This window comes from Medicago truncatula, chromosome 7 (genome assembly GCF_003473485.1).
Source record: "Medicago truncatula cultivar Jemalong A17 chromosome 7, MtrunA17r5.0-ANR, whole genome shotgun sequence".
Classification (NCBI taxonomy): Eukaryota; Viridiplantae; Streptophyta; class Magnoliopsida; order Fabales; family Fabaceae; genus Medicago; species Medicago truncatula.
The window spans coordinates 43,923,424-43,942,299 of NC_053048.1; the positions used below are offsets into that span (position 1 = coordinate 43,923,424).

The following is an 18,876-nucleotide window of genomic DNA, read 5'->3' on the forward strand; positions in this document are numbered from 1 at the left end:
ATTAGAAGTCGGTTGAACTATGGGTAGCGGCACGAGGAGGACCACAACCGTATTTAGCTTTCATAATAACACGAACCTAAAGCTTGTCTGAATTGAAAACAGAACTTAAGAATATAAGTCTAACTGAGAATGTGCATGTTTCTAAATCTGAGACCACCATTTTCTTTTGAAAAATAAGCTTTATTCCAACCCAATCAGACGACACTTTCATTAATCAGTAGCAGTAGAGTCCCACCTGAAATTCCTACATAACATCTCAACTTCATCACAAACTTGAATAGAAGAATATGACATGCTTTCGTAATGTAACTCAAAATGCTTGTAGTAAAAAAAGTTGAGCTAACGTAACATGACCTAGAAAAGAAAGAGAGTTAGCTTTCCAACAAAATAATTTCTGTCTGACTTATTGAGGAGAAAGTTAAAGGTATTTTTACATAAGCCAAATTTGAAACTAATCAAGTTTTTAACTATTGAACTAAGTGATGCAGATCAAGACATTCTGATATCTTAGACTTTGCAGCCACCACCCTACCATGCTAGCTTTCCCATTCCATCACCCTACTTTGAGACCAACAAGCCACCATGTTTGACAATATCTATTTTTACTGGATTGTGTTTTCATTGATGTATTAATTATTATTACTATTTCAACTACAATATAACCTCTAGAATTGCTATAAATAATGTCACTTCCTTTATGTATCATCATTAATTGAAATATATAAAAACTTGAGTTTCACACTCGAAAATTAGAGAGTGGACTCTCTTGATTTCTGAGCCACTAAGACTTCCGATCGAACCAACCAAGTTTCTAACTTAATGTTTTTAAACTAGTAATTCTCATGTTTATATAACAATCGTTTTCTTTTATCTTCTTTTTTTGTTAACACTTAACTAAAAATAGAAAAATAGATTTAGCAGGAGTTTACTTTGACTTGGGCTTTGGTATTCAGTTTTCAGTACACGCCATTAGATCACGGCACCTCCTTTGACAGTGAAGCTTTCAGTTTCATCACTCACACAACAATCATCATCACCATTTCATTCCGACAACTATCACCATTCACAATTCCCAATCCAATCTTACCCCCCCTTTTCTTTTTACACCCCCAATTCTATTTCTTCTTCGTTTTCAATGACCATGGAAACCATAGAAACTCTCGGTTCTTCTCTCAACGGCGATTTCGGATTCACCGCCAACGATCGTCGCTTCGCCTTTTCACGCCAACCTTCTTTCCAACAACCTCGAACACCGATTTCCACTCCTTCAACCGATTCGGGTTTACGAAAACCCTTCCTTTCACGAACTGATTCCAGCATAGATATCCCTTCTTCTGGACCCAACCACCATTACTGGTCTTGTCACGATGAAAAACCTTCTGGGTCATCAAAAAAATTGTCTTTTTCGTCTTTTGTTTTGTCCCTTTTTCGAAGTATTAGATCTGGTCATAGGTATATGAAGAGATTGTTTTTTATGATCTCGCTTAATGTTGCTTACTCTACTGTTGAATTGCTCATTGGTCTCTTCACTGGTCGTGTTGGTAAGATCAAACTTCTAACTCATTTTTATTTTCAATTTAACTTTAATTCGTAGTTTTCACAATTGTTTGCTTAGGATGAGTGATTGTTACTGTAAAAAGACTTATTTGAACTTATCTAGTGACATAAGCACTTGTGAGACGGTTTGTGAGAGCTTGTGGCAACTGCCTATGATTTATGACATGTTATAAGTTGTTTTAAGTTTATTTTCATAAGCTCTCTATGATAGCTTATATGAAAACAACTTAAGAGTTTATATGAAAACAATTCGACTTTATTTTTTGTTTTTTTACAGAAATAGTTTAGATATAAGCATGTATACAACACATGCTTAATTAAGGGTCTGTTTGGATTGACTTATTTGATCTTATCTACTGATATAAGTTCTGTTAGATTGTTCGGGAGCACTTATGAAAACCACTTACGACATTTCATAAATTTTTCAGCTTATTTTCATAAGTCCTCTAAAATAGCTTACGAAAACAGCTTATAGCATATGTAAAAACAATTTAACTGTATTTCATCTTTGGCTATAGAAATAGCTCATGTACATAAGCGCTTATCATCATAAACAGTTGTGCTAAGCTTACGAAAACAACTTATAGCATACGTAAAAACAATTTACTGTATTTTATCTTTGGCTATAGAAATAGCTCATGTACATAAGCGCTTATCATCACAAACAGTTGTGCTATAAATTGTTTATCCAAACAGGGACTAATTTGTTTATCCAAACATAGCCTAAGAACTTATCTTGCACAAGCTGTTTCTACCATAGTGAAAACAAGAGTAAATTCCTTATGAACACTGACAAGCTGTTTTCTAAGCTCTACGAGCGACTTTATCAAAATAAGCTATGAAAATAAGTCGAGAACAACTTATAAACATATGATAAATTATGTAGTACGTGTATAAGCTTTTTCAAATACTTACAGGTGGGTTTATGGGATAAATCTAAGATGTCAAATTGAATCTCTGGCTGACTTTTCTATTTATAACTATGTCTTTTCAGGTCTGGTGTCTGATGCAGTTCACTTGACATTTGGATGCGGTCTTCTCACGTTTTCTTTGTTTGTTATGGGTGCGTCTAGAAAAAAACCTGATGGAGATTATACTTATGGGTGAGATTTTTGTTTCATGTATTGTCTTGCACAATGCGGAACCATTTGTAGGTACAATTATTTACTTTGTAACTGAATTTTGATGTGTAAAGTATTAGGTTGAGGGGTAGAGAGGGGATAGTTTTGATTGGATACTTCTTCCTGAAATAGCCCGGTAGTTATCATCAATTTTATATTTACTTTTTTAAAACTTCCCTAGCACACATATCTGTGTGTCTATGTGTGCATGTCATGTACTAAAAGATTTTTTTTCTTTTTTCTTTCCATTGTCTGGATGTCAAATTGCCAATGCTTATGTTTTGCATGCAACAATATGAATGCAAATTGTTGTATGTTTGTTGCAAATGATATCATTGAAGCTATTATTTACTGTTTAGTTAATCATTTGAGTCCAGTTTATGGTTTTACTGATCTACTACTATTATTTACTCTTTGATTAATCATTTCAATCATGTTTATGGTTTTATTGACGTGCTTTAATTTCAGGTATAAAAGACTAGAAGTTTTGTCTGCATTTACAAATGCTGTAAGTATTCCACATTTCCTTTTCTGCTGCTGTTACCTTGTATTAACGTGAATTGGTTGCCTGATGCTGTCATCAATTTACAGAATGATGCTTGAATAATATATAATAAAATTAAGAACATTTTAAACAATATCCATGTTCTTTAATCCCTGTGATGCATGTTCATCTCAAGGTGCAGAGATGATTGGTCTATGTCTCAAATCAGGTTTCCTGAATCTTTTGTGAGGTTTAGGGGGGCGTTTGAAGGAGTTTATTTCAACTTATTCATGAAATAAGTACTTGCGTTCAATGTAGTCAGGAACGAGTTTCTACGTAGGTTCGATTGGCCGGTGAAGGGACGTAAAGTCGGGGAGCGTAACACGATTCATAAGAACCCACTCAAGGGCAAAATTGTAATTTCCTATACACGCACACACAATCATATAAATATATAATACAAAAAAAAAAAAAATAACATAGAAATCATAAGTACATTAAACTTAATTAATACTCCCTCCGTCTCAAAATATAAGCAAATTTTACTTTTTAGGTTCATTCAATTAATGATGTATGTGGTCTATATTATGGACCACATACATCATTAATTGAATGAACCTAAAAAGTAAAATTTGCTTATATTTTAAAACGGAGGGAGTAAGTCATAATCATCAAAGTACTCAAAATAAGTCATAAGTATTCAAAATCCAGAAAAATGAAAACAGAGTATTAGGTGATGGTAGAGAGAGATAACGACGGAAAACACGTTTAGGTGAGGGTAGAGAGAGAACGACGGCGAGAAATTCGCCGGAAAAGAGAAGTGGCTGCCGTTTTGTGCTAGCTGTTGGTGAGGAACAGCCGTTCGTGTTTAGGGTTTGGGTGAGGAAGAAACAGAAAAATGAAATTTTCTGGGTTTTATCTTTTATACAAAACCGGGTTATCTTTTGACCCGACCCGGTTCGTTTAGCCCAAACCACTTAAGCCAAGCCCAGCTCGTTCCTGTCTACCTTGCTTGCGTTAATATTTGGAAGAGCTTATAAAATTAATTTAAGTTTAAAGGACATACAGTGTAAACTGACATGCAATGAGAATCCATTATTTTGCCAGGGTAGCCCCCTTTTGTAACAGCATTTAGGAGTTAATGGTATGATGAAGTGGAAAAATAATGAGCTCTAATTGGATGCCAGTGTAAAACTGGTTTACACTGAAGTGCTTACCCTTTAAACTCAATAGCCATTAAGTCATGCTTAGCTTATCTTCATAACCTCTCCACGATGGTTGATAGATGCAGCTTATGCAGAACTTATGTGGAGTTTAACGTCATTCCCATTTTGATTAGAGAGACAACTTATACACAAGGTCTGAAATAATAGCTGTTTAATTAAACTATTTATTGAAGTGCCCCTTTAATGTTGCTATTTGCTTAAAATATCAGGTACTGTTGGTAAAGGATTTATATTCTCAAATGTTGATCCGTACCGCTTGACAAACGGAAAACAAAACTAAATCTGATATGTAATACTGAATTGAGTTGCTAAAAGCTATCCTTTCACATAGGAAATGCATTTTGTTAAAGGAATGAATACTGAATTCCATTCTGTTTTGCTATTGCAATCATATGCGCTAACATATTGAATTTCCTTCTTCGGTTTCTTGTGTAGACAGCTGTTTCTTTTGTTTATGTCATTCTCCCTAGCAGTTGAAGCCCTTCATGCGTTTATACAAGACGAATCAGAACACAAGTAAGTTTGTTCTCACAATGATTGTTTGTGTTATATTACTTCTATCAAGTATTTTACATATCCAGCAAAAAAAGAATTGACCTATTGTTTTAGATATTTAGAATTGTGCCAAGATGGCTGCTACTTGCTAATCGCTATCTAAGCATGAGTTATCATAATATTCTTCTTATCTCTAATATTTGACCATTATCAATTTTTAAGTTATACTCCCTCTGTCCTTGAAATTATAATTGCAAACATTGGAATTACTAGCATAGGATTGTTGTTTCTCCATATGTATGATTTCTGACCTCTTCAATTTCAGCGTGCCTATGGTTCAAACCATAGTTGTTAAAAGCGGCCGCGCTGCCCGCTATCGCGGCACGTAGCGGAATTTTCGAGGGCAGCGCTTCAGACCGCGATGGCGCGTGTCGGTTGGTCATAGCGGTCCTTCGCAGCCGCTTTTCGCCGGATCGGTTCGGTTCTGATGCGGTCAAAGCGGGCGACCCACACTGAATGAAGAAAAGTTGATTTTGTCCAAAATTTTAAAACATTTTCAAGGGCGTTTTGATCATTTTTGAAATCCTAACTTTTTTCTTTCCAATTTCCACTACAGTAGCGCTCTCTTTCTCTTTCTCTGTTTATGCGGCCTCTTTCTCTTCTCTTCTATTTCTCTTATCTTCTACGATTGAAAGTTGAAACAACAAACAGAAGAGAGCAATCATCTCCTCTTATCTTCTTCCTTCTTCTTCTACGATTGATGAATATGACTCAGTTTTTTTTTAATTGGGAGGATGAAGAAAAAGAGGATGAAGAGGAAGAGTTTGAAGAGAAAGAGGATGAAGAAGAGCATGTGCACCACTCTAGTGGTGGAGGAAGCGATGATGAAGATTTTCATGATTATTGAACTTTTTATTTGACTTTTGATGTTTAGCACTTTTTTTACTTTAAGCTTTACATACTTAAAGTCCTGCTTTCCTTGAATTTTTTTGGTATTGTTTGCAAGCATGTTTCTTATGTTGCTTAAGACTTATGGTTTTTATTTCAAATTATGAATACTTCATGATTTTTGATTAATGTTTAAGGTATTTTAGTATGTCTATCTTAACGGTATAGTATTTTTAGTATAAAATGTGTCCACGCCACTGAAAAGCGCCCGTTACGTGCCCCGCTCTCGCGCGTTCAAACTAAATGATAATATTGATGAATGATGGACATAATTTCAATCTATATATTAGACCAATTATGTGATATTTTGTTTTGTTTTTTGTTTTCCTTTTGTAGTCTATTTATGCACCTGCGTTGCAGTAAATGCATAGGGTTTAACATATCAAAATTACGGTTTTCTCGAGAGAAGCAATATTACAATTTAGGGGAATTGGTGACTCATGGGATCCAATCTTTGTTGGTGAAAATAATAAGAAAGCGTTGGTGAAAATAATAAGAAAGCGTTGGTGAAAATAATAAGAAAGCGTATAATATAGGATGGAAAATAAGTAAGAGAAACATATGAATCTAGATACCTAAATAGTAATTTTTTTAGCCTAGGTATCATACCCGAGAGATAGAGACCAAATAGTTCTGTACTATCGGTCCAAGTTAAATAACTATTCTCAAATAAAAGTGAAGAAAATATTAAACAAAATTAGCTTCTGGAGAAGGCCACAAAAACTATGTCTCACAAAAGAAATCATACTAAATACCCTGCTTTAAGATGCCTGTTATAAATGGCTAGAATTTTCAACGAGTGACTTCTTGATCTATATATGCTTCTTTGAAATTACAAACTCTAGATTTTGCTGTAGTATTCATCGCATATATGTAAATTTTGTTTCTTTCATCAAGGGAAGGGACTCGTTCGTCTAAATTATTTGTTTTTCATTCTATCAATTTGGTTCTTGAGTTTTCATTTGAAGTTATTATTTATTATGAACGTGTTCCGTGTGCAGGCATTACTTGAATGTTTCTGCAGTGACTAATTTATTTGTGAATCTCATTGGTGTGTGGTTCTTCAGGAACTATGCTCGAATAAATTTGGGTCAGTAGTTATTGCTTTTTTAAGATTAATTTGATTTAGCCTTTTCTATGTTTCAAATGGGTTCCTCGAGTTTTGATACTTCCTTTTAAGCCTTGACCATTTATCCGTCTCTTTTGGAATATATCTTGCAGCTTACAGAAATGCAGAAGATATGAATTGCCACTCTGTTTTCCTGCATGTTCTTACAGATTCCATTCGCAGGTAGATATGCTTAAATCCGTCTATCATTGTCCAAATGTATGACAATAACATACTAACACCCCTTCAATTTCGATGCATTTCTTTTATCTCTATACAAATTCATATCAAGCTTATATACTTCAATGGTTTCTCAGTGCAGGTTTGATACTGGCATCCTGGTTATTGTCCATAGGGTAAATACCTTTTCATTTTATGTTCATTTAGTCTTGAGAAAGATGAAAATAAACAAACATTCGAAGAAAAATGAATTTGTCAGCATCCTAATCCGATTTCTTCAGTTATTGTAATTTGACTTGTTTTTGTTTCCTTATTTAATAGGGTTGAGAATGCAGAAGTCTTGTGTTTGGGACTTGTTTCTGTTGCGGTTTTTATTCTTGTTTTGCCTCTCTTTAGGGCAACTGGTGGTATCTTGCTCCAAATGGCACCTCCCAGCATCCCAACTACTGCTTTTAGCAAATGCTTGAGACAGGTTATTACATTTTTCTTGTGATAAATATGCTTTTACCACCTTGCGGCTTGGGGTAGTGGTCCCTTCTCTGCAATTTGTTTGGAGATCTTATTAATTATGCAGAAAGACTAACTTGTAATGTACAATGGGCTCTTAATGATGTAATCACTCTTTTTTCTTTCAATTTCTGTTTCTTTCTCAAATTGGCTAAAAGCTCCTTTTCAAATTTCTAGATAATGCAAATGCTGGGCAAATATTATATTTAAATTGTTCTCTGGTTCTACTTTGTGTGTCTTCTTGTGCTGTAAAAGCTACATAATCACTTACCAGGGACCACTTGCACATAAACTTTATTTTGAAATTCCTGATATATATAATATAATCAAATACACAATGTTTTAAGTTTCGCAAATTTTTTGGCAACTTCTGATTTTATTACTAATCCAATCTCAGGGGTTGGAGTGAAAGGTGCATTTTGTTTGATTAGTGTATATTATTTAAATTGAGCATTTCTAATTTGAAACCTGTTTATGCGTCAATGCTTCATTTTTTAAGTATAGCGTATTAAATTTTGTTCAGATTTCTGCTCATGAAGATGTACTGGATGTCTCCCAGGCTCGTTTTTGGGAATTGGTGCCTGGTCATGTGGTTGGTTCACTGTCAATGCAGGTAATTTATTAGTTGTTTTCCTTCCCTTTACCGCTACATCTAGTAGGAGAAAAATCTCAAACTTGACTAATTATTAGGATACAATATGTCTGTCTACAACCCTTGAAAATATGGTTTTGTCTATGGTGCAATCACCATAATAGGTGATGCACAGCACATTTTTAGTCCGTAATTATAAAAACACGGTTATGTTGAATATAAGAGCTAATTTCCGCTAATTTCCCTTTCTGAGTTCTTCTATCTTCCTATCTGTCTCTCTAGTTCTGGTACCACTGTACTATTCCTTCGATTCTTCAATTTAAAGATTACAAAAAAAACGACTTGAAAAAATAATATTTAAAACCTAGGATTTTCGAAGCTGTACAAATTGCTGACTCTGTTCGAAGACTTCTTGACAATGGCCATCAAAAGCAGTGCGAAGAAGGTTTTCCTTTGTTTTCCTTCTTGACAATGTCGACGGGACCTTAACTTTCTTGAACAAGTTACTCAGTCTTGGGTATGTTTCTCCTTCAGGAAACCAAATCCAAGTTGGGTTTGGTTTGCCACGGGTTAAAAACCATATGTTCAAGGAAAAGAAGCATTATGCTTAGACTCCCTGCTTCTCCTGCTGCCTCGAAAAGGATCTATTCAAGGATCACCTATGCTAGGGTTCTTTTATTCATTGCTGTTGGAATTGAGTCACAGCTGCTCATCGCCGAGAAGGAATCCCCGTTAAGTGGTTAACCGATTTTCCGAGTTTGGCTATTTCAAAGAAAGATCTGTCACTGATTGAAATATAAACACTTTAAAATTACAGAATTAACCTTATGTACGACACACCACCTACGTTTCTTTTTCTTTTGTATCGAGTGGTTACAGTAGATGCTGATTTGTGGTGTATTATGCTGTCAGGTTAAGAAAGGGGTCGATGATCGGCCAATACTAGAATTTGTGCATCGTCTATACCATGATTTTGGCGTGCAAGACCTCACGGTGCAGATTGATCATGCATGATGAGTTTGTCTCAACTGTTTCATCCTAATGATTATTACCAAGGGTTGTATATACACGCTAATGTCATTGTTACTGCTGAAAGGATAGTAGCATAACTTCTTATTCAAGAAATGGTTTCATACAACATAGCATACTTTTTTTTTTAATGATAAATAGACAATTTCGAATAATCTTTCAATCAATTTTAATAATTATGTGTAAAATTTGATTGTAACTAGTAACAAAAGATATGTCCAAAAAAGAGAGTAACAAAGAATAGTACTTGACCAACATATATATAGAAGTAAGATACTTGAAACATTTATCAAAATCCCCCAATGCCTTTTATTTTATTTTAACATGAGCAGTTTTGCATATTTACACTTTATTTAGTTTAAAGCAAATAAATTGTCGTTTTAGAATTTTTTTTACTCATTTTTATGCATTCTATAATGAATGATAAGTAATTATTACGGTAACCTTGTAAAAAAAAAAACTATTACATTAACTTTTTAAACATTTCATGAAGTCTTTTATTTTTCCTATGAGATTTGTTCTTTTATTTTTGACAATGTTACTCATCTTATTTATAAAATTTCAACTCTTCATAAAACCATTATTATAGGAAACAATATTTTGAAAATAACAAAAAACAAGCTTTGAAGATATCAAAAAACAAACTTTAGTTTTTAAATAGATGGAATTTGTAAGTTTTATTGAAAAAGATAAGAGTAATTGAAAGGGTATAATTGCCGAAGTATACTATTAAAATACTAAAATGACAAGTTAAATAGAAAAATTAAATATGTAGTCAAACTAAGCTTAATAAATAACTTCCATGAACTGTGTAACTGAATACCGCACTTTACGCTGGTTGTTAATAACTTGTTGGATTTTCAATTTTTAAATAAATCAACTTAATAAAAATAAAAGATCTTCATAAAAATATAAGATCACGATGCAATACTTCCTTAAAAAATGATAATCTTGTTTTTTTATTCTGAAGTTTAGCTCTATAAATACGTATAAGCCAACAAACAAAGTAAAACTCTCCAAAGCTAAAGCTAATTTGTTTGTTTTCCCATACAAAATTCCAAAGCTAAACATCATGAATTGTAATGTTAGGTTCAGAATAAGTTCAATCGAAGAACCAACCTTTACAATCTCAAAAGATGATCCTTTTAGTAAAGACTTTTACATTAATTTCCATTACATCCAAGTTAATTTTCCCTTGCATCTCAATGCCTCAAACTCATTTTCTGCTTGTAGTACCACCATGAATCGAATCTTTTTTATTCCTTGTAACATCTTATGTAATTGTGATGACGCCAACACGTTCTTATATTACACTTTTTCCTCCATGCCTATTTCTCCTCACATATTAAAACAAATCCTGCTTGAGATTGGAAAATATGCTAAAGAGATGGTCGCAAATAATAGGTGGGAGATAGATGTGACACTTTATGTCTATACATGGTATATTGAAGATGAAGATGCTGTGAAAGCTGTACTTGCTGTGGATGATTTGAAAAAGGTTGGAATGGATCAGTCATCTTGTTACTCTATGGATCAATGTTCAATTTGTTTGGAAGAGCTCTTCAATGGATCAAAGTCAGAATGTGTTATGACCAAATGTTTGCATGTTTTTCATGAAGAATGTATTTTCCAATGGCTCAAAAGTTGCTCCAGTCATCAATCATCCCTCTTATGTCCATTGTGTCGCAATGATGATATATTAAAAAAAAAAACAAATCAACCAACTCAAGGGTGTACTTTGCATGGAGTATTAGGGTGGTTTTTATTGTTCTTAGTGAAATCAATCATCCCTCTTGTGTCCATTATGGAGCTTTTCTTAGTATCATCTTCAGTTCTGTATGTAGCTTTTTCAGGATATTTGTTGCTTAAACAACCTTTCATATTGTTTCCGGGCTTCAAAATTTATTGGAACAATCCCTTTAGCTTTTTATTTTTTATTTTTTTATTTTTTTATTTTTTAATTATTATTATTATTATCTTTTATAACAATCGATTTAGCTTGCCTTAAGGCCATTATATTTGAGTAGATGTTCTTGCTTTCTTCTTTCTTTTACTATATGAGCATACAATCTTCTATTATTTCCATTGCTTTGTTTTTTATTTTATCGTTATTTTTCCAGATGATTCCAAGTTAAATCAAATCTTTTTTTTTTTTTAGACGCATGTGCCACTAATTTTAATGTATGCTGTTTTATCTTATTGCTTTGTTTATGCAATTTTATAAAATTTTAATGTAGAGCCTTGGTGAGTAGTGTTTATAAAATTTTATCTAAAGTCTTGGCTAATCGTTTGCGAATGGTGGTTGGAAGTGTGGTGTCTGCTTCTCAGTCTGCTTTTATAAAAGGTAGACAGATTTTGGATGGTATTCTGATAGCTAATGAAGTTGTAGATGATGCGAAGTGTAATGATAAAGAGCTACTTATGTTTAAAGTGGATTTTGAAAAGGCTTATGACTCGGTGGATTGGGGTTACTTAGATGAGGTGATGATCAAAATGAATTTTCCGACTAAGTGGCGGTGTTGGATTATGGAGTGTGTTACAACTGCTACAGCTTCAGTGTTAGTGAATGGTTGCTCGACCGATGAGTTTCATTTTGAAAGAGGACTACGTCAAGGGGATCCTCTTTCCCCTTTTCTGTTTCTGTTAGCTGCTGAAGGTCTTGATGTGATGATGTCTGCGGTTGTTTCAAACGGTTTATTTACACCTTATACAGTTGGGACGCAGGTTTCTGTGTCTGTGTCTCATCTTCAGTTTGCTGACGACACTCTTTTGATTGGGGTCAAGTCTTGGGCCAATGTTCGAGCAATGAAGGCTGTTCTTTTGTTATTTGAAGCTGTATCAGGTCTGAAAGTTAATTTCCACAAAAGTATGTTGTTTGGTGTGAATATTAATGAGTCTTGGTTGCATGAGGCAGCAGTGGTTATGCATTGTAGGCATGGGCGGTTACCTTTTCTTTATTTAGGCTTGCCTATTGGTGGGGATCCTCGTAAACTTCAGTTTTGGCACCCTGTGGTTGAGAGAATTCGTCGACGGTTGTCCGGGTGGAAGTCTAAGAATTTGTCGTTGGGTGGTCGGTTGGTTCTGCTTAAGTCCGTTCTGTCGTCCATTCCGGTTTATTTCCTTTCTTTCTTCAAAGCTCCCTCAGGTATCATTTCTACCCTTGATTCTATTTTTATTAATTTTTTTTTGGGTGGTGGTGAGGATTCTAGGAGAATTTCTTGGATCAAATGGGATAATATTTGTTTGAATAAGGAGAATGGGAGTTTGGGTGTGAAAAGATTGAGGGAGTTCAATATCTCTTTATCAGGTAAGTGGGTTTGGCGGGTTTTGGAGGATAGGGAGAGTCTTTGGAACATGGTGTTGCGAGCGAAATACGGTGAGTTTGGAGGGAGGGTGCGATTTTGTGAGGGTGTTGGGTCGATTTGGTGGCGTCAGTTAAATCAAATTAGAATTGGTGTGGGGTTGGCAGAATCAACGTGGTTGGTTGATAACATAGTCAGGAAGGTAGGCGATGGGAGTACCACCATGTTTTGGGAGGATTCCTGGTTGTTAAATGTTCTGTTGGCTGTAGCTTTTTCTAGGCTTTTTGATTTGTCGGAAAATAAAGGTGTAACGGTGAGGGAGATGTTTGTATTAGGTTGGGGGGCTGACGGGGGTGCTTGGAGTTGGCGACGGAGACTGTTTGCTTGGGAGGAAGAGTTGGTGGAGGAATGTGTGGAGCGGTTGGATAACTTTGTTTTGCAGGTAGACATTTCTGATAGGTGGGTGTGGAATCTCCACTCGTCACAAGTATATACGGTGCATTCAGCTTACTCTTTCTTAACAACGGTGGATACTAATATCACTGCAGAGTTTGATCAATTTTTATGGCTTAAAGCGGTTCCTTTAAAAGTTAATATTTTTGTTTGGAGGCTCTTTCAGAATCGACTTGCTACAAAGGATAATCTTCGCAAGAGGAATGTCCTCGAGGCTACCAATGTTTTTTGTGGTGCTTTATGTGGCAAGGAGGAGGAAAGGGATCATTTGTTTTTTCAATGTGATTATTATGGTCGGTTATGGCTTATGCTATCGGATTGGTTAGGTATTGTTACGGTTCTCAATGACAATTTATATTCACATGCTAATCAGTTTTGTGCACTTGAAGGATTCTCAAAGCATTCTGTGCAAACTTTTTCTATTATTTGGATTTCGGTCTTATTTACTATTTGGAAAGATCGTAACAGGAGGATTTTTCAAAACCAAATTGTTCATCTGGAAGTTCTTCTTGAAAGGGTTAAACTCCAAACGTTTTGGTGGTTGAAAGCTAACTACATATTGTTCGTTTTTGATTATTCTTATTGGAGGCAAAACCCTTTACCTTGTTTACAGACTATTGTGTAAAGTCTGTTTTTTGGATTTTGTTTTATGGCGGATTTAGCCTTTTTGTATTGTCTTTAACTTTCTCAGCTTCCTTTGGCACATCTTGTGCTTAAGGGACTGATTATTTTATATATATATATCATTTAGTTTCTTCAAAAAAAAAGTTAGTTTTCTTTATATATATATAGTATAGATTTCGTTTGGGTGATAATTTTGGTAAGGTTTTTAAAAAATTTGTTAAAGAAAATTAAGGATGCAGCGTGTAACAAAAAGGAGCGGATTTCCGCTAGTGTAACAAAAAGTTATGCATAACAAAATAAAACAAACAAAAAAGATATGAAATAGGAAGTAGCGTGTGTATTAAGCAACGGTGAACCATAAATAAAGGTCGAGAGAAGCCATCATCCATAATAACTCTAATAGCGATAACTTTCCATTTTGAAGTTTGATAACCATCGATCACTCATCATGGATTGTAACTTTGTAATGAATATAACTTCAATCGAAAAACCAACCATTACAATCCCAAAAGATGATCCTTTTAGCAACTACTTTTACATTAAGTTCTATTACATTCAAGTTAGTTTTCCCTTGCATCTCAATGCCTCAAACTCAGTATCGTCTTGTAGGACCACCATGAAGCAAATCCCATTGATTCCTTGTGACATCTTATGTAATTGCGATGAAATTTCATTAGATAAGGATGCCAACATCTTATATATGACTATTTATCCTGACATATTAAAACAAATCCTGCCCGATATTGGAAAACATGCTAAGGAGATAGTCGCAAATAACGATGAAGGTCATAATTGGTGGAAGATAGTTGTGACGCTTATGGTATATTGAAGATGATGATGCTGTGAAAGCCGTACTTGTTTTGGATGATTTGAAAAAGGTTGGAATGGATCACTCATCTTGTTACTCTAGAGATCAATGTTCAATTTGTTTGGAAGAGCTCTTCAATGGACCAGAGTCTGAATGTGTTATGACCAAATGTTTGCATGTTTTTCATGAAGAGTGTATTTTCCAATGGCTCAAAAGATTTTCCAGTCATCAATCATCCCTCTTGTGTCCATTGTGTCGCAATAATGTGATATTTTAGAAATAAATCAACCAACTCAAGGATACTTGACATGGAGTTTTTTCTTATGTTTTTATGACAGGATTGTGTATTTTCTTTTCCTCCGTTATATATAGTATTATGAGGTGGTTTTTATTGTTCTTAGTATAATGGAGCTTTTCTTAGTAGTATCATCTCGAGTCATGTATGTAGCCTTTTCAGGAAATATATTTGTTGCTTAAACAACCTTTCATATTGTTTCTGGACTCCTGGCTTCAAAATTTATTGGAACATTCCCTTAGGTTTGTTTTTAGAACAATCGATTTAGCCTCCCTTAAGGCCCTTCAGTAGATGTTCTTGCTTTCTTTTTCTTTTACGTATTCAAATTATTTTGTTAGTTAATCAATTAATAGGGTTTGTGTTTTTTTTTTTTTTTTTTCAGAGCAAAGGTAGTGAAACTTATGCATGAGACTATTCATGTTGTTGTGCTTGGTTTCTTTTCCGCAGTTATAACTTGGAAAGGTATCAGGGGTAGAGTTTGTATACATAATTGTGATAGTTTCATTGGAATGTTTTGCCGAACTGCGTACAATTTTGCTGAATTCACTACAAGAAATTAGCAATTTTGTGACACTGAAATTAGTAATTATGCAAAAGCTTGGTATAAGCTTCTTATATGCACTTTATTAATATACGTTTTTTTGTTTGTTTGTTATTTTTGCTAATATTTTATTATTCTACTATGTTTAGCCATTTGCTTCGTTCAGACTTTGTTTATCGTCAATCTTTCAGTGTAATTGTATTGAAGGTCTCATTCCTGTCAAAACATGACACCATACGAGGATAAAATTGGATGAAAAGAACGGAAGATAATCAAGCAAGGTTGAAGGCACCAAATATTCCAATTTTCTCTCGAACCTTCGTAGAATCCTATGTATGATCAAATCTCTGATAGACATTCATTCATGTCTAGCTACGACATTGAGGATTAATGGAGCAACATGATTAAGGGATACTTAGATATTTTTTTTATGGAATTTTAATTATGTTATAGTTGTTTTGAATGCTTAGCCACTAGTGTAGTGGTTTTTGAATGTTTTAACTATGCATTTTATCCACTGTTTTAATTAAGTTGATGCATGGATCATTGTAGTTACTCTTGGATGAATTATATGAATGAGATTTAGTCATTTATCTTATATAATTTTGCATTTTAAGTATTTGATAATATATTAAGCCAAATTGGCTTCAAAATAGACTAAAATTAAAAAAAAAATTAAAAATATTCATTTGCGACTGTTATAACCGTCGCAAGATCTTTTGAAACTATTTTAAAGGGACAATTTTTGATAGACACCCTTTTAACCCTACCACTCTTGTACCATCCTACATGACATTTTTGTTTTTATATTTTTGTTTTTCCTTTTATCTTCCCGTTTCCTCTTTCCACTTCTCTTTGCCTTTACCTTCACATTATCTCTTTCCCTGACAGACTCTCTCACGGCCGCCGAAAAAGCAATGACCAGATCTGGAAGTGTGAACATGACGACGAAGCCATGAAGGTGAGATCTGAGAACACAACATCGATATTTGAGATAGACGACTGGATCTGCAGGTCACGATGTGAAGGAGGTGAGGTCGGCGTCAGGTGAGATGACGATGACGATGGTGATGAGTTCGGAGATGGTGACTGAAGCGACGGTGGTGGAGTGTTGTGAGCATGAAGGAGAGTGCTAGTGTTGATGCAGTGTTGTGAGGTTATTAGATCTGAAATGACGGCGACGACGATGGTGGGTGGGTGTGCCGGTAGTGGTGGTAGGACTGGCCGTTGAAGAAGAAAGGGTAAAGGAAGAAGGCGAAAGAAAGAAAAGAGAGTGAAAAAAGTCAATGACAAAATTGCCCCCATTAAAATACTATTAAAAATGCCACTTGCGGGTGGTACAAGAGTGGTATGTCCACCTAAGTGTGTATACCTATGACTACTCTTTTAAAGCGCTTGTTTTGCGATTGTTATGAACTATCACAAAGGAGCAATTGCGGCTGTTGGCAAGGGTCGCAAAAGCCTTTGCGTCAGTTGGTACGACTGTTCTCTGAATTGTCGCAAAAGGCGGTTGCGACCCCAATATTAGTGCATGTTGGGGAACAATCGTAAATGTACATTTGCGACCATTCTAATAGTCGCAATCAGTCATTTTAAAAGTCGCAAAATGCCTTTTTCTTATAGTGATTTAATCAAATCGTTTTTTTACACATGATTCCTAATTCCTAATTAAATCAGATCCTTTTTTTTATTAGACACATGTGCCACTAATTTTAATATATGCTGTTTTATCTTATTGCTTTATTTATGCAATTTAAATTAAATCTTTTCCATTCGTGTACATATAGTATCTTTTATATATATATATATATATATATATATATATATATATTTTTGGATTGACTTTTTCACTTTCAATTATACCATTACACAAATTTAATTATAAGAATTTATATTATATTTGGTTTTTTATTTAAAATATTGTTATTTGTTATATTGTTGGTATAATTGAAAAAAAAAATAAGTATAGTTTGTTACTATATGAAAATTCAAAACATTTGTTATCTATATATATATATATATACACTAGGGTTAATAGTGCTTTTCACCCCTGTAATATAGGTCATTTTCGGTTTTTGCCCCTGTAAAATTTTCAGTTTGATTTGCATCCTGGTAAAACTTTTTTTTCAGAAAACACTCCTCCCCCATCCAACTTAGCAAATTCGCTTACGTGGCGCTGATTTGACATTTTTTCTTCATTTTTTATTATTTTTAATTGGCCACGTGTAAAAAAATATTTCCACATAAGATTTTACTTTTAAAATATTAGAAAATAAATAAAAAAAAACATAAAAATTTTCAGTTTTATTTCCAAAAATTTAAAAAATCGAAAATTAATTTTTAAAAAATTCAGAAAAAAAATTAAGATTTTTTACGAAAAATAAAAAAATAGTCATATTTTTTGGAAATATCGAAAAAAAAATTAAATTTCTTTTTTTAAAAATTAGAAAGAAAAAAACTATTAAGATTTTTTTCGATTAAAAAGATTTTTAAAAATTCTGGAATTTAATTTTCAAAATTCAAAAAAAGGTCAGATGTTTTAAAAAAAATTCTGGAAAAAAAAATAATTTTTAAAAATCTGGATACAAATTTAGAGGGTTTTAAAAAAGTCGTGGAAATTCCATTTTTTTCTAGAATTAAGCTTTTCCTTAGAGGAGGTAGAAATCCTAAATCTTATATTTGTGGAATAAAATGATTTTTTTCCAATATTTTATTAAAATTGTGGAATAAAATTTTCGAATAAAAAATCTGAATTTTTTCTATATTTGTATACAGTTTTTAAAAAAAATTTGACCTCTTTTGTAATTTTGAATTTTTTTATTTTGAAAATTAAATTCCAGAATTTTTTTAAAAATCTGATTATATTTTCAGATTTTTAAAATTTTTGGAAACAAATATGACTGTTTTTTTGTTTTTTTTATTTCGGAAAAAATCTTAATTTTTGATTTTTTAAATTATTGGAAAAAAAACTGAATATTTTTATGATTTTTTGGATTTTTTAAATATTTTAAAAATAAAATCTGATGTGGATATATTTTTTGCACGTGGCCAATTAAAAAAAATGCCAAATCAGCGCAACGTAAGCGGATTTGCCGAGTTGGATGGGGGAGGAGTGTTTTCTGGAAAAAAAAAAGTTTTGCAAGGATGTAATTCAAACCGAAAATTTTATAGAGGCGAAAACCGAAAATGGCCTATATTACAGGGTGAAAAACACTATTAACCCTATATACTATATATAAAGAAAATACAACAATTTGAATTGCTTTTTCACTTTCCAATTTTTCCCTTCATTAAAAGTATTTTATTTACTATTTTATCGTTTTTATATTATACTACAATAGGAACAATATAACAACCAGTGAATATAATAAATCGGTTGGGTTAAATAAGTAAATAGTTTCCCTAAATATATCAACAAATTTTGCTCTACATTGAGTATTACACTATTTTTTTAACAGAAAGGACTAATTTCATAAATGAAAATTTTAGAGGGACCAAAAACCTAAGGAATATTTTTGGGGGACTAAAATCAAACGTTGATATATTTAGGGGAATATTTACTTATTTAACCCACTTTTTTTCTTTAAAAAAATTAACATTAATGTT

At 33.4% G+C, this 18,876-nt stretch overlaps 2 protein-coding genes across 2 annotated transcripts; both read left to right on the top strand.

Annotated features, from left to right (window-relative positions):
• Positions 1-901: 901 nt before the first annotated feature.
• On the top strand, positions 902-9,536 carry LOC11428206 (metal tolerance protein C2). The gene is made up of 10 exons (XM_003625220.4): positions 902-1,541; positions 2,552-2,660; positions 3,147-3,186; positions 4,828-4,904; positions 6,833-6,921; positions 7,053-7,122; positions 7,257-7,295; positions 7,441-7,591; positions 8,150-8,239; positions 9,131-9,536. Exons 1-10 carry the CDS (start codon positions 1,136-1,138, stop codon positions 9,230-9,232), a joined length of 1,173 nt encoding a protein of 390 aa, XP_003625268.2. The 5' UTR covers positions 902-1,135; the 3' UTR covers positions 9,233-9,536.
• A 1,098-nt stretch (positions 9,537-10,634) lies between these two features.
• LOC112416715 (uncharacterized) lies at positions 10,635-13,627 on the top strand. The gene is made up of 2 exons (XM_024771053.1): positions 10,635-10,822; positions 11,485-13,627. The coding sequence occupies exons 1-2, from the start codon at positions 10,635-10,637 to the stop codon at positions 13,625-13,627; spliced, it is 2,331 nt and encodes a 776-aa protein (XP_024626821.1).
• The last annotated feature ends 5,249 nt before the right edge of the window (positions 13,628-18,876 follow it).